Raw genomic sequence first — 15224 nt, forward strand, 5'->3', positions numbered from 1 at the left:
AGTGCTGGGATTAAAGGTGTGTGCTACCACTGCCTGGATAGTTCATACTTTGAACATCTTACAGACTCGACAATAAATGCATACAGTAACTGAGGAACTGGCCTAACAGAAGTCACATTCTCTATTACAGCTGTAAACTCAGCCCTGGAACAGATGCTTAAAGTTCCATATCTTTTGGAAACTAATGCCAATCAATTGCATTTAAACAGTGCAATAATGTAGCCCTCACTTCTTAGAAACAATTCATGAATTTTCTTCTCGATAAGCAGTTTCTCTCTCTCTCTCTCTCTCGCTCTCGCTCTCGCTCTCGCTCTCGCTCTCTCTCTCTCTCTCGCTCTCGCTCTCGCTCTCTTCCACATTCTTTGAGTGATGGTTTCAGAGCCATTGTGTGCTTGTCTAAAATCCCACGTGATCTCTCCTGTATGCAAGACCTCATTTTCAATTCTTACATGTGCCTGCATGTGTGCGGGCGTGAATGCTGGTATAGCTCCTTGAGTTAGAAAGGGACTGAAAGAGAAGAGAGGAGGGTTGAAGGAAAGGGGATAAGAGCGTACTAATAGGATGTGTTTGATAGCAAAGTGGAAAGGAGACAGGGACGGGGAAGGGAACCCTCCCCCCTAAAAAGAGTCTGTCTGAAAATGCCATAATAAACCCATTACTCTGCTAAGTACCAAGAAGAAAAACATTCCCTAGGCAAACCTCTCCCATACCCCCATGTTTCCACTGTGTGTTTTATTGCGTGTATGCTGGCACGTGTTTGGATATTTTTATCATAAGTGTCTTTAAAACTAGTATATTTTGGTGTATACAGTTTTCTTCCCAAGTTTTACATATTTTATCTTATTGGATGTGAAAGGAAAAAGAGCAGGAATAATTATTTTAAAGTGTATGTATTTGTGTTCTTCATGGTTAAAGAAAACTGTGCCAATGCTTATCTGGTCCACATAATCAGTTAATTGAAGAGTCATGTTGCCGAATATTTTCTGTTTATTGGATTATTTGGTGGTTCCAAGAATATATTTTGACATTTTATCTTATTTTTGATTTTGTACGAATTCTTGAATTTTTGTCATAATTTAACACTTCGGTTTGGAAAATCGAGCACATTTAAATATCACACTCATCTATACATGCATGTATGTGTGATTTTCTGAGACTTGAATCTTTTTATGTGCTGATTTTTCCGCCATTCGTTTTCCAAGCGTCTTCAGTGTATATTAATGAAGCCCTGTTCTGCTAGTGTGGGACTGAGGTAGCACTCTTCGCCGGGACACAGTGAGCATTGCTGCGCACATGAGACAGGAAGACACGGGTTTGGCTCTGACCTGTCCCTTCTTAGGAGCCAGGCTTTGCCTTCCCTTTTGGTCTTGTCAGGATAGCTTCTTGTTTTCCTGTCTCTTCCGAGAAAACTCTCGTTGCACAATTTAGTATTGATGATAGTAAGTGCACTATTGAACAGGGAACCTTCACAGCTTATCTTGCTTGACTGAGGACAGATCAATTGATTGGGAACGCCCTGTTTAATATCCGCCCCCCAATTATGCTGGCTAGTTTTACATCAGCTTGACGCATGCTGGAGTCATAGGAGAGGAGGGAGTCTCAACTGGGAAAAATGCCTTCGTAAGATTGTGTGGTAGGCAAACCTGTAGGGCATTTTCTTAACTGGTGATTCATGGAGGAGCGGACATCTCATTGTTGGTGGTGCCTTCCCTGGGCTTGTGGTCTTTGATGCTACAAGAAAACAGCTGAGCAAGCCAGTAAGCAGCACTCCTTCATGGCCTCTGCATCAGTTCCTGCCTCTAGGTTCCTGGGTTGCTTGAGTTCCTATCTTGATAAACAGCGGTGTGTAAACAGAAGCAAAATAAACCGTCTCCTCCCCAACTTGCCTTTGTTCGTGGTGTTTCATCACAGCAATAGACACCCTAACTAAGACACCAGCCCTCTTCCACTCTCATCCCTATTCTTGGCTTTGGTGAGTCTTAGCTATTTTCAACATTTCATGTGGTAAAAATCACGCAATATTTGTCTACTGATAAACATCTTAAGTTTTTTGTTGATGTTATTGTAAATCGTGCTATAATGAACATAAAAATGACACTTTCCCTTGAAGATCCACATTCCAATAATACTGGATATGTACCAGTGAGGGAAATTGCCATGTCGTATGTTGTTCCATGTTAATGTTTTCAAGACTTCCCTACTGTCTTTCCTGTCTGCCCTGTCACTTTGCCTCCCCAATGGCAGCATGCAGAGACCCTACCATTCTTGCCAGCACTAGTTTGCCTGTTGGCGTTGCCTGGTTACAAAGATCCTGACAAAGATGTGACTCCTCATTTGAATTTGGTTTGCATTTCTATATTAGTAATTTTGAACAGTGTTTAATGTTTTATCTTTTGTACGCCATTTAGGGAAGTATTTTTGTTGTTATTTCTAAATCCTAAGGCTTGTGTTTTAAATTTTCCTTTTTTTAATTTTTATGTTTATTTTATGGACATTTTTTGCATGTATACATACATGTATACCATGCGTTTCTGGTGTCCCATGAATGCCAGAAAATAATATCAGATCCCCTCGAGCTGGAGTTATGGGTGGTTGCGAGCAGGCACGTGGATCCTAGAGAACCGAGTCCTCTCTTGAGCCCCTCTTTGTCTCTGTGTACTGTGCCATAAAGCTTTCTTAGTGACTTTGGTGGTTGGCCCCTTACCAGGATACGTAATCATCTGCTTCCATTCATGGCTTGCATTTCACTCTGATGTTTTTGCTGTGAAGAGATTTTCAATGTGATATTGTTTTTCTGGTTCACTGTGTTTCTGTTGCCTGGGCTTCCGGTGCCTTATCCGTTACGTCATTGTCGAGACCATTCTCTTAAACGTTATTTCTGTGTTCTCTCCTCGAGTGTTTCCATCTTTAGCAGCACCTTGAGTTGGTGGTATAAGACCAGCCTCTGATTTGTTTTCTGGTTGATGCAGCCCAGTGTTTGCACACAATCTGTAAAAGACACTGTTCCCTCTCCACTGTTTCTTCCTGGCACTCATGTAGAAAATGAGTGAACTTTATATGCGTTTGTTTGTTTCCAGCCTGCCTTTTCTGTTCCTTCCATCCTAGGTCTCTCTTTATGTTGTTGCAACATTCTTTTTATAAAGATTGGCAAAATATTTTGCAGTCAGCAGTGGGATGACTCCTGCTTTGCTCCTCCTTTCCACGACTGGTTTGGCTCTGTGCGGTCTCTCCTGTTCCCATCTGAGTGTGAAATAAATAACTGCTCTATTTGTATGGTTTGATAAGTATCACTCTAGACCTGAATTTTTACAATTTTATTTACGTACTTATCTTCATCACCGCTTCCATTTTCAGTCGGTAAATAGTCCGTGCCTTGGTTAAGCACATTCCTGGTGTTTTATCTCCTTGGTGCTGCACACAATGACTGAGGTTCTGTTGGTGAGCTCCTTACGGAAAGGCCATGTCTTATTTATGCATTTCTCACCTAATTCGCCATTCTCCCTGTTGCGTATTGTTTTTCCATTATCGCTGATCATTTTTTATCAAGCTTCTCTTTCGTTTCAGGGCTCTGCTAGTCTAACATCCTCTCCTCCGGTGTCTACCCCCGTCACGGGACATAAGAGAATGGTCATTCCAAACCAGCCCCCTCTGACGGCAACCAAGAAGTCGGCGATGAAACCACAGCCTTCGCCCCAGGCTGCACCCATCCCGGTGACGCCCATCGGCCCTCTCAAACCGCAGCCTCAGCCAGTTCCAGCCTCTTACACTACAGCATCCACACCTTCGAGGCCCACCTTCAATGTGCAAGTGAAATCGGCCCAGCCCAGCCCACATTACATGGCTGGCCCATCTGCTGGACAAATATATGGCCCAGGGCCTCAAGGCTATAACACTCAGCCAGTTCCTCCGTCAGGACAGTGTCCTCCTCCTTCAACTCGTGCTGGTGCCGACTATGCGTATATTCCACCCTCGGGGCATCAGCCTGAGCCGGGATATGGCTATACCCCCAACCAAGGACGCTATTATGAACCGTATTATGCAGCAGGGCCCGGTTATGGAGGCAGAAATGATGTGGATCCTTCTTATGGACAACAACAAGTTCAGCCTAATACCTGGAAGCGGGAACCTGGGTATGCTGCTTCTGGAGCCGGGAATCAGAACCCTCCCGGGATGTATCCTGTCAGTGGTCCCAAGAAGACCTATATCACAGACCCTGTGCCAGCCCAGTGTGCACCACCACTGCAGCCAAAGGTAAGAAGTTGACTGACATAGCAGTGGGAAAAAAGGAAATATCTACTTAATCTGCCTTCCCTGGAGAGCAGCACTGAAGACAGACATGCACGTGTGCCTCTTTCTATTAGCAGATGGCACCCCCAGGAAACCAGTGAAGCAGGAAAGCTGAGTGTGGTCCTGTTTGCTCATTACCAATATAGTCACTGTTTAGCATCCAGTGCAACCAATTGCTCAGTAATGAACAGATATCTCAGAAAAATCTGATCTGGAGGAAGTAACAAAAAAATAATTCATCTTCCAGCTATTATATTCTGTCCATTACAGCATCCCTTTCTGGATGCTAAACAGAAGCATCTTCAGACATGTTGTGCTTGCATGACACCTGGATATTATTGCACTATCTCATGCTTTGTCAGGTATAAGGAATTCCCAGGACTATAGGTGAGAGGTGTCCAGGGCAACCATATGAGCTACTGGCAGGCAAAGCCCATGCTGAGGTGGTAAGAAGTCAAGCAGCATTGGTACCACAGTGGCCACAAGGGTCAAAGAAATAGCCAAGCAGGTCAAGTGTATCTAAGACAGGCAGGCTACTTTCCTTGGGAAATAAGCGTAGATCATAGGGCCTGTCATTGGCCCTTGTTTTTTTAGATCACATATTCTCTGGCGAGAGTCTCGCCCTTCAGTCTTTAACGCCATTAGGAATGTTTGCAAATACGTTGTGAATGGCAGCCCCCTTCTGTTGTTAATAACCAGCACTATATATAGATTTTGTTTCAATTCAGTCTACCCAGTTACTGCTAATAACTACAGAAGCTATAGAGCAACAGAGTATATACTATACTCCCTACTCATCGTAAGTTGGGTGTTCCCCCTAGTCCCGGGACAACACTGTGCTCCTATCAGAATTACTATTAAGGGGGAGAAACAAAGAAACTGAGCCAACTTTCAGTCCCTGGCTTAAGACCAAGTCCTCCTTCCCATTCAGTAAGAGGTGTGAGGATGCCAGGGTTCCAGGGTCTTTGTATATCTTGAAGCTGAATGGGTATTTGAGGTGATGAATTGAGGAGACAGTTAGACTGTATTTTTTCAATGATTTCCAAATTTTGATCAGGTTGTCAATGTCATAGCAGATCTTTCTCATACTCAACTTTGGAGCAAAAAATAAAATTTTAAAAACGCCCTGTCTGATATGGACGAGCAGTAGCTCATCGCTCTTATGTGAAAGTTGCTCTTGTAGCATTGTGCTCCAAACAAGCATCCGAGTCTGTAAAAGTACACGGTGTTTCCAAGTGGGGCCTGTGATGTGCGGGAGGAATCTGCAAGCCTCATCTATGACCCTTTTATCAAGGTAGGCTAACCTGGATCGTTTTCCTGAGGTTCCTGTAATAAAAGTCGAGTGGCTTTTGGAATATGACTGAAACCTCCTAACACAGAGGAAGCTCTTCTCGGCTGGGAGATGAATTTGTGGGTAAATTGTGAGGACCATTAAGTGTGATGACCCATTTAAAAGCTAGATATGCGTGGTCGCCCTCTTGCAATCCAGCATCAGAGAAGCAGAGACCACGGAGTCAGACTGGCCAGAGCAACAGAGATTGCAAGCTTCACAATTAGCGAGAGAGACCAGGAGTTGACCCTGCCTCGATCTATGAGGAATCTACTATGATGTTTAGGAAGGCTGTGGCCATGCGGCTTTGCTTTGTAGTTTAGACCTTATTTAAAAACAAACACAAAACCTAGCTTTTTAAAGGGATGGTATGTATGAACACATAGATTATATATATTTATGTACTTATGTTCACCCATGTGAACATGATACGTAAGGTTGATTTCTGGTGTCTTTATCATTCTGCACCTAATTTATAGAGGCCTACTCAGAGAAAGAGGTCATGTCAGAATCCTTTGAGGGTGTTATTTCACCACTGGGTAATCAGAGAAGACAAAAGTACATGTATAAGCAAGGCACGTTTTGACCCCAGATATTATAAATCCCAATTCAGTATTTGTTATAACCCCTCAACTTAAAACTCCTCAAAAGAGGGTGTAAAACTTTTATTTGCTTCTTACTGGAAGAAGGTAATGGCCCAAAATGACTAATAGCATCACTGCCGATTTGGGGTGTCGGTGGATTGAATATCATTTTTTTAAGAAGTGGAAGTATTTGTTTCTCAACAGTGTCATGTATTTTCACATCAGATTCAATTTGTAAATTAAAAACGAAACAGTCGTGTACTTTTCACTGGGATTATGGAAGAGAGTGGTTCGAGACTGGTATTTGGCCATCTGTCTGTGCTGTGGGAAGGCAGAGAGAAGGATGAAACGCCATGGCATCTTCTGTCAGTAGGGTGGGCATCGGCCGATGAGGAGTGGCCCCTTTGGCAGACACTGTCTAAGCAGAGCACTGCTGAATCCAATTCCTCCTGGATTGAGTCTATTTGGCTGAAAGATGTGATTTCTGCCATCAGAAGTGAGGTCCTAATTCCTATCAGAGTTCTGTCTTTACATCCTTTGATCAGTCAGAAGAAAAGCTCTTGACTTCTTTGTCATATTTTCAGGCAATGCTGAAGGCAGGGGTCATCGTCTCTAATTAATTAGCGATGACAACGAGTTGGACATTTCCACAGCTGGAGTAACACCCAAGGGAGGGCTAGCCACCGGCTTTCACTTGTTTTTGTTTATTTAGACACTAATGGAAAAGATGCTTTGTATCTTTAAACAGGGCTCTTCATTACACTGAGGATTTCAGAACACTTGACATTGAACCTATTAGGGCTTTTTTTTTTTTCTTTCCTCCGCTGTATTTGGGATCTGTGCTTTCAACTTTCCTACATTTTAGAACATAGAAAAGAAAAAGAGTGGAAGGACAGGAAAAGAAAGACAAGGAAAAGAAAGGTGCAAAGAAAGTCAGAATTTGTGAGGTCAGGATCATATTTGTGTTCCCACAATGCAGCGAGTTTGCGTGCTTCAGTAGCCTTCAGTGTGCTCCCGGTACCAACCAGGCTGAGTTCCTTGAGAAACACTGTAATAAGCAAGCCCTTGCAAGGAGCAAACATTTTCTTCTCAAAGTCCTCTTGAAGATACACTGGCATCTTTTCTTTATACAGGCTACCTCTAACTCTGTTTATGTGTGTTAACTTCCTTCCAAAGAGGCCTATGTGTTTCTTGCAAGGTAAGGTAAGGTGGCCCAGCTTGCTGGATGCCAAGGCAGCGTTTTGGAGGCATCATGGTTCTCAAGCATATAGTGATGAAGTGAGTTTAGCATCTGTTTTCTTGTCATAGACTAAGATCTAAATTAGCCTCAGCCATGGGGCTGACGGGACAGATGTTTGCTGGTGTGTGAAGACACCGGTGCTGTGCACCTGAGAAAAGTTGCAGGACTCTTCCCCCGTGTTATACTTATGTTAAATTCTAAAGTCATGTTCTATTAACGTGCCCTTGAAATGCCCTCCAGGATGATTGGCTTTTTAAAATGTCAGACCATCCCTCAATGCACCTAACACAGGTGGTTTCATTACCAGAATGCAACAGACTTTTTTTTTTTAATTTAGATTTGGGACATGGGAGATACATAATAGTTCAGGAAAGAAAAAGTGTCAAAGGAATTCTCAGTCCTGTAATTTCTATAAATATTAGGAAAACATTTGAGATGGTGTAGTACCATTCCATACATCCCAGTAGTATCAAACTGTGGAAATTTTTTTAGCTTCTTATAGTGGCGTGTGTAGAATAGACTGCAAGGAACGAGCATCTTTTTGGAAATCCTCGTGTTGGCTGCCTCTTCTTCCTAGGAACAGAGGAACAGTGAGGAAGCATTCAGGGCCGGCAGAAAGGTGCGCTGGGACACGTGTCTGGCCTCTGCCGCTGGCATCTCGTACTGCATGGTGATGAGGATGGAAACGGTAACTTGAGGCCAGTGGCTGGGATGTTGGTCACTTCCCTTGAGGACCACTGTGGCCCTGCATGGCCATGGACATTAAGTGAACTCAAGTCCAAGCTTTATTCTTCCTCATTCGTGAATCACTTGCCTGTGTCACGTGTCAAGTTCCTGGAAAGCCGCAAAGTCAAGTATTTTGGAGATTATCTGCATTCTCAGGGTAGCGATGACCTAAGTCCTGGCATCTTTGGGTATTTGGAAGGCAGATGCTCCGTATCCATGCTGTTGTACATGGACTTATAGTGGCCTAGGCTACTGTGTGCTAGGCACAGGCCCCAGCCTAGGCAGCTGGGCTACAGTGTAAGTGAGGTCAGCGGTTTGGGGGAAGTGGGGAGATCCCCACTAAATCCCTATAACCATGCTTTCTCTTCTCCGTTCCTCATTGTCCCTTATGGTTCACGGAATGATATATTATGGCCATACTTTAGATTTGAAAAAGTGAGTCCATTATATGTTTAGCAAGCGAAAGTAAAAAGAGAGAAGGGGGTTACACAAATGCACAAATCATCAAATTGGAGGCTCCAAACATGCAGGAGAAATCGTCTGGGGAAACCCCTTTAAGATAGCCAGCTGCCATTCCCAGTAAGAGAGTCCCGGGCACAGCACGCTTTCTCCGTAGGTAAAGCTTTTAAGAAAAGAACATTTAACAGCAGGAAGGTATGACATCGTCAAACTAGACGATACAGGCATCCAACAGAAATTGACTGGCACTCTGAAGAAGGATGCTAGAGGACCCAAAATGTCGAGCGCAGAGTAGTGTCCCAAAGTATCACCGCCACTCCACCCCCGACACTTTTATATCATGGTAAACAGTAGGAACGTCTCTTGGAAATGCTTTTACTTCTCACGTTTCTCAAGAGCACGTTTCTACCTCATGAGCTGTGTACCTGGGCTCTTCCCTCCCTGTCACAGGGGAGGGGCATCAGCATCCCATCCAGGGGCCTGGGAAGATACTTGACAACAAGCATGCTTATGTCTGAAAGTGGGGACACCATTTCCTTTCACTCCTGAGTTCCTGCACCCTTGAAATCATTTGTGTGCGCTGTGATCTGAGTCTAACTCAGTGGTAGAGATCGGGCCCGTTTTGCTCTAGGCCCTGAATGTGATCACTAGCTCTGGTGGTCAAAAAAAGAAAAAAGGAAAAAAGAAAGTTTTCAAGTGTTTTCCCCAGCGTAGTGTTTTGCACTCTAGCAGCCACGTGGGAGAGGTCAAGAAGTTTCTCACTTTCCCAGTGCTTTCTCATCGGGCCTCTGGCTAGCCACTCTTCTGGGATGTAGTCCTGTCCACTGTGGTTTAAATTTACATTTTTCTTTTGATTGCTCATGTTTAACACATGTGTTGGCTACTCCTATTTCTTTCTCCTGTGTTAGTTTTCATCAGAAATTTGCCAATTTTAATTGTGCTGTAACCTGAACGGAAAAGAGTAAATACTGGGTGATAAATAAACATGAGAACCTGGTGATGGGCACAGAAGGCTTGAACGAGGTATGAAACTGTGCTTTCTATCATTTTAACCCTGTCATATTTTTTTCTGCTTTCGTTTGTGTTTGTTTGCTGGTTCGCTGTAGGTAAGTACATAGAAGTATGATTGGCAATGAGAGTATGAGCTGCAGAGAAGCTCGACAGCCCAAGAATGGCTGTGCTAACTGCTGCTCTCGAAAGAACTGTAGGTGTTTTGTACTTCCAGCTCTGCCTAGGCCCACCCTTAATATTAAATGTTAGTTTCCAGAGCCCCGTCCTAGTACCTTAAGAGAGGTTTGTGAATTTTATTTTTCATCTATATCTTGTATGTGTTAGAGTGCCTAGAAATTCACATCTCTAATGTTTTTTGAAAAATTAAATAATTGCAGCATCAGATTTTAACAATGTGGTTTTTCTGTGTTCACAGTAAAAACCCATTTCAAATTATTGATTTCATCATTTAGCTTCATTGTAACTTTGTAGCAAAATAAATCCCTGGCTTATGGACCTGTACTTTTGAAATTTTCTTTCCTTCCTGGATGAGGCAAACCCTAATACCTCCCAATTTCAGAGGCAAGTCTCTGGTTGTTCTCTTCCTTGAAAACAAAAATTTGCCCTTTATTGATCAGTGCTGAATATTACAAACTAATTTAAATATACACTATCAGGATTTTTCCCACAGTGGAAGAGAACTTTTGGGCTTGGTGGAGAGGACAAAGATGGGGGGGATAAGACAAGGTCTCAGTATGTAGCCCAGGTTGGCCTTGAACTTGCAGAGGTCCTTTTGTTTCAGTGTCTCAAGTGCAAGGATTTATAGACAGCAGTCTCTCTGCCCAGCTAAGTCAGCTGTTTTAGCTAGTATAATTCTCTGTCATTGTTCCAAAAATAAAGATTTACTTGTTATTTTAGATCTCTGATTTCCTGGAAAATGGAAAATCCAAATTTATACTCTTAGCTGATAATATGATGCGTTTGCTCCATTTCCTCCTTGGAATTTAAGGAATGTTCTTTAGAAAATATGGTTCTTTTTTTCCCGACTCTTACTTCAAAACGACACTGAAGTTTATAAAATAGCATGTAATTGTTAAAAAGCACACAGTATAAAGTGCACTACACATGTTCACACAGAGGGAGCACCCACAGTATGTCCAGAGTTAGCCTTTCTAGTCTCTTTGTCAGCCCTGGGCATGAGAGGAGAGATGTGAGATCACTCGCCAAGGCCTACCCAGCAGCGTTCTTTCCACTGCGGTGTCTGCCTCCATCCCTGGATGTCTTTGTTTAAGTAATCAGCTCATCGTTCAGTTGTCCAAACATAAAATATTCCTTGGGCCTAGTGGTTTATACACTTATATTTAGCATTGTCTTTCTGGGACCTACCATTTAAAAACCCAATGTCTGTCAAGATTTGAGGAGGTGAAACTATACCCTAAACCTAAAATCAAGATAATAGCTCCTGGTTTTTTTATTCCATTTTTATAAATGTCATGCATGTTGTTATCTCTGTTGTTATGTATCTATGGATTGTTCAGATGGGAACGAATGAAGTGTATGTGTGATTCCTAGTGCTCTTCATTCGTCATTCTTCATGGTTCATACAAGTATTCTGTAATGTCAGTCTGTATACAATTAATTACCTTAGGTAATGTCTTAGCATTCCATCATTATAAAAATATCGCAAGTCATTAACTTATTGAGATAATGCTGATTTTTGTTTAGTTGTTTTGAAGGATTGCTATGGCATATGAAGCATATTGGCAGAGAGATACTTCCAGAACGAAGCTTCATTACTTCATGGCCAGGACCTGAGGGAGAGACTTGGGCTTGACAATACCCTTTGGGGCGTTCCTTTAAGGATTGAAAGATGACCCCCACCCCAAGTAGGTCCCAGCTTTTAGCAGTTCTGTTACCTCCCAATAGCATCAAACTAGGTACCAAACGAATAATAATAAGCAGCCTTTAGAGGGCTGTGAACATCTGGACTATAGTAGAAGCCACTTACAGTTTATCTGAGGAAGGCCTGCTACTAAGCCATCCATAAGACAAACATCTGTTCAGAGTTATCTAGGGGACAGCTGGTGCATGTGGTCTCTGCAAGGACAATGAATAATGGGTCCCTAAGAATTCCTGGAAAGCTGCCTCGAGAAGATAGAAAATGACCGTGCTACTATGGCCCATGGGCTAAAGCTCTCCTTAGCCTTGTTTTACAAATAGCATTTACTTATAGACATCCTCGCTCGTCCACATAATGTCCGATGTCTTTACTCCTCAACAGGGACAGTGAGGTATCGTGAAAATATGGCCTACATAGCTTAAGACATGATTTGTATGTCACTAACAGAGGATGGTCCCTGATCCTCTATCAAAAACATGATAACTTGGAGCCAAATAAGATGGCTCTGTGGATAAGAGTGCTTCTATAGTGCCTGACTTCCTCACTTCACTTCCAGGGACCCACATTGTGCAAAGGGAGAGGCATATGTGCATGCACACTCATGTGCACACGTGCACACACACATATTCATTCATACACACACATACACACACATTCATTCATACACACACACACCTCTCCCTAATTCAATAATAAAAATTTTTAAAGGAAATAAGAGAGCTTGAAATTGTTACTTCTTCCTGTGTGCTGATTTTTTTTTTTTTTTGAATCTTGAGTTAGAATGTGCTGCCATAGTTGGACTTTTTAGGGAGAAAAGAAATAAATATAAAAGTGAAAAATAGGGGCTGGAGAGATGAGTCAGCAGTTAAAAGTACTTGTTCCTCTTGCGGGAGACCAGAAATCGATTTCGAGTACCAAAGTGGCAGTTCTTGACCTGCGGTAACTCCAGTTCCAGGGAATCCGATACTCTCTTCCAATGTTCCTGGGAATCATTCCTGCATGTATTGCAACATACATGCAGGCAAAGCACTCCCTTATAAAATGAAAGTTATAAATCTAATAAAAAATTTAAGTGAGAGATTAACCCACTGTTTGCAGAGTGGTTCCAACAGCCTGTCCTGTTTTTCGAAACCTAATAAAATACGCCTGTTCAGCTTTCCTATCTAGGTGTTCATGAGGCTTGGCCATTCAGCCGGCTTCCCTATGATCAGCTTATTCTCTGGAATTTTTCATGGCGTCACTTTTAATTCTTTGCTATGATATGTGCTTATTGGGCATATCTTATATCTTATTGTATCTATATGATATATTATTATATCTTCATTATATCTGTATTATAAAAATAGTGTCTTGGTTGAGACCATTTGCATCTGATATGTATTTTCAGTTGTGTGTGTTTGTGAGAGCGAGGTTATGTCACCCTCATGGTCACTGCCACTTTCTCACCTTTTATAGAAACCCCTTGTCCTTAGCGGTTTCACCCCTAGCCTAGCAGCTGCAGATAGTAACTCAGCTATTACTGTCAACGCATAGACCGATTCTGACATGGAATCATATATTGTCTTATATAACTGTCTCATTAGTCTGGTATTTTCAAATTCCATCCATTTTTAATGGAGATGAGTAGTCCGTTCCCTTTTTATTACTGAATAATTACCTCACCGGTTTTCCAAATCGTATCTATTCTTTAACAAGCTGATAGCTTTGGATGTTTTCCTGCTTTCTGTTTGTATTTATGGGGCATGTCTTTCCAGCTGTCTTGCATGTATGTCTCTCAGTAGAACTGACTAGCGATCGTGAGCATTGCGAGGTAATGCTGGACTGGTTTTCAAAGGAGCAGCAGGACTGTTCTCCAAGACCGATTGCGTCCACTTAAGAGATGTGCAATGGTTTCGGCTTCTCTGTAGTTTCCAAACCTCGTTTGATTAAAATATCTTTACTTTTTAAATTAATAAGCTAGTTTTGGGGAGACCATACTGTGTAGCTCAGGTAGGCCTCAAACTTCTGATTCTCCTGCCTCTGCCTCCGAAGTGCTGGGCTTATTTATTTGGTCAGACTCCTGCTTCAAGTGACCTTCCCTTCAAGTAGAAAGGCATGTACTTTGGGAGCAGGAAGCATGCACGTGCTCTCCTTTATTTGTCTCTGACACAATCAGTACCTATCCCGAGTCAGGCACTCCTGAGCAAATCAATAAAGCAATCATAAGTGAAATGGTATTTATTGATTGCCATGGATTCGTGAGTTGTTTACATGGGTTTTTAATGTATATTTTAAATGAATGTCTTCTTCTTTAATTGCAGTTGTGCTCTTCAGTCTGGTCGGCTGCTGAAATCCTACTTTGTATCATAACAGATTAATCTCCGCTGAATACAGTCTGTTTTAGTCACTGGGGTGAATTTCCCGGCCCTGTACCGTTACAGTTTTCCTTCTTTGTGCTACAATAACTTGAGATGCTTTACCCCAAGCCTGTCGGGGTGAAGCTGGTTTCATGTTCAAGGGTCAGTATGGAACTATTGCTTCCCACTTCCTCCCATTCAAGTCTGCTCCTCCCACTCACAGTCCTCGTCTCTTCAGAACTGTTGGTTTTGCTCTTCCAGAAACTCAGGCCTGAAACCCAAAGCCATTTTTTACTATTCCTTTTCACATAATATATTCTTCTGTGTTTCCCTAAAACCTCGTATAGAATCTGCAACTGCTCAGTACTCCAGTGCCCGTGGGCTGGCCTGCCCCATCACGTCCCCTGAGTGGTAGTTGATTCCTAGTGCTTAGCTCCTTTTGTATCTGTCTGTCTTCATCCTGTTGGTCTCCACAGTGATTCTCTGGAAGCCCTGCTACCTTAGTGCTGTCTTGGTGTGCTGGTGAGGCCCGTCTAACGCCATCCAGGGATAAAGACAAAACAGAACTGTGCTTGCAAGTCTCTTTGTCCACTTAGGACTGTCACGATCGCTCCCACCATATGTCACTCCAGCCCTTAGCGGTCACTTTGCGTTCTGCCATGCACCTGAATACAGACAGGCCTTGGCTTTGCCTCCTTCTACTTAGAATGGTTTAACAGGGTATCTCTGTGGCCCAGTGTATACCCTAAATGACATCATTCATATAGTACTTAGTAGAGGCCTTCACTACTCCACCAAAGGTACCCTGTAAACGCTCTCCACTCCAACTGTTTCATTTTCCCCTGTAATATTTATCACCACTAAACACAGTGTTTTCATATATGTATTATGTGTGTGATATTTATATATTACATGTGTGTATACAGAATGTCAGATATGTTTGAGTACAGTTTGTGTATTATGCAAATATGTGTGCATGTTTATGTGAGTGCTTATATATGTGAATGAACTTTGGGTGGCATTCTTCAAATGATACCCTCATTCTTTTAGGGACAGTCTCTCCCTGGGTCTTGGGCCTTGCAGATTTTGCTAGAGTGGGTGGCCACCAAGCCCCCAGGGTGCCTTCTTTCCTGTAGTGGATTTACAAGTGCTATCACATGTTCTGATTGTCCTTCAGTACTGGCTATCTAACTGTTGTCCTCCGGCCTGTGGGAGAAGCACTTCTCGGACTGTACTATCTCCTAACCTCTTGTTATCTATGTTAATCATTTAATCTTCGTTCTATCCGTCTGGAATGTGTCTTAAGGCGGGATGTTGTTTTTTAGGGTTTGTGTGTGTGTGTGTGTGTGTGTGTGTGTGTGTGTGTGTGTGT

General features: G+C 42.6%; 1 protein-coding gene across 2 annotated transcripts in view; it reads left to right on the forward strand.

Moving 5' to 3' along the window:
• Positions 1-15224, forward strand: part of Lpp (LIM domain containing preferred translocation partner in lipoma) — a 600182-nt gene that overhangs the window by 370624 nt on the left and 214334 nt on the right. For both annotated transcript variants that reach the window (XM_026785266.1, XM_013351721.2), the window contains one exon: positions 3565-4251. In XM_026785266.1, the coding sequence (XP_026641067.1) occupies positions 3565-4251 (687 nt within the window). The remainder of the gene's footprint in view (positions 1-3564; positions 4252-15224) is intronic.

The sequence above is a fragment of the Microtus ochrogaster genome, chromosome 2, assembly GCF_000317375.1.
Source record: "Microtus ochrogaster isolate Prairie Vole_2 chromosome 2, MicOch1.0, whole genome shotgun sequence".
Classification (NCBI taxonomy): Eukaryota; Metazoa; Chordata; class Mammalia; order Rodentia; family Cricetidae; genus Microtus; species Microtus ochrogaster.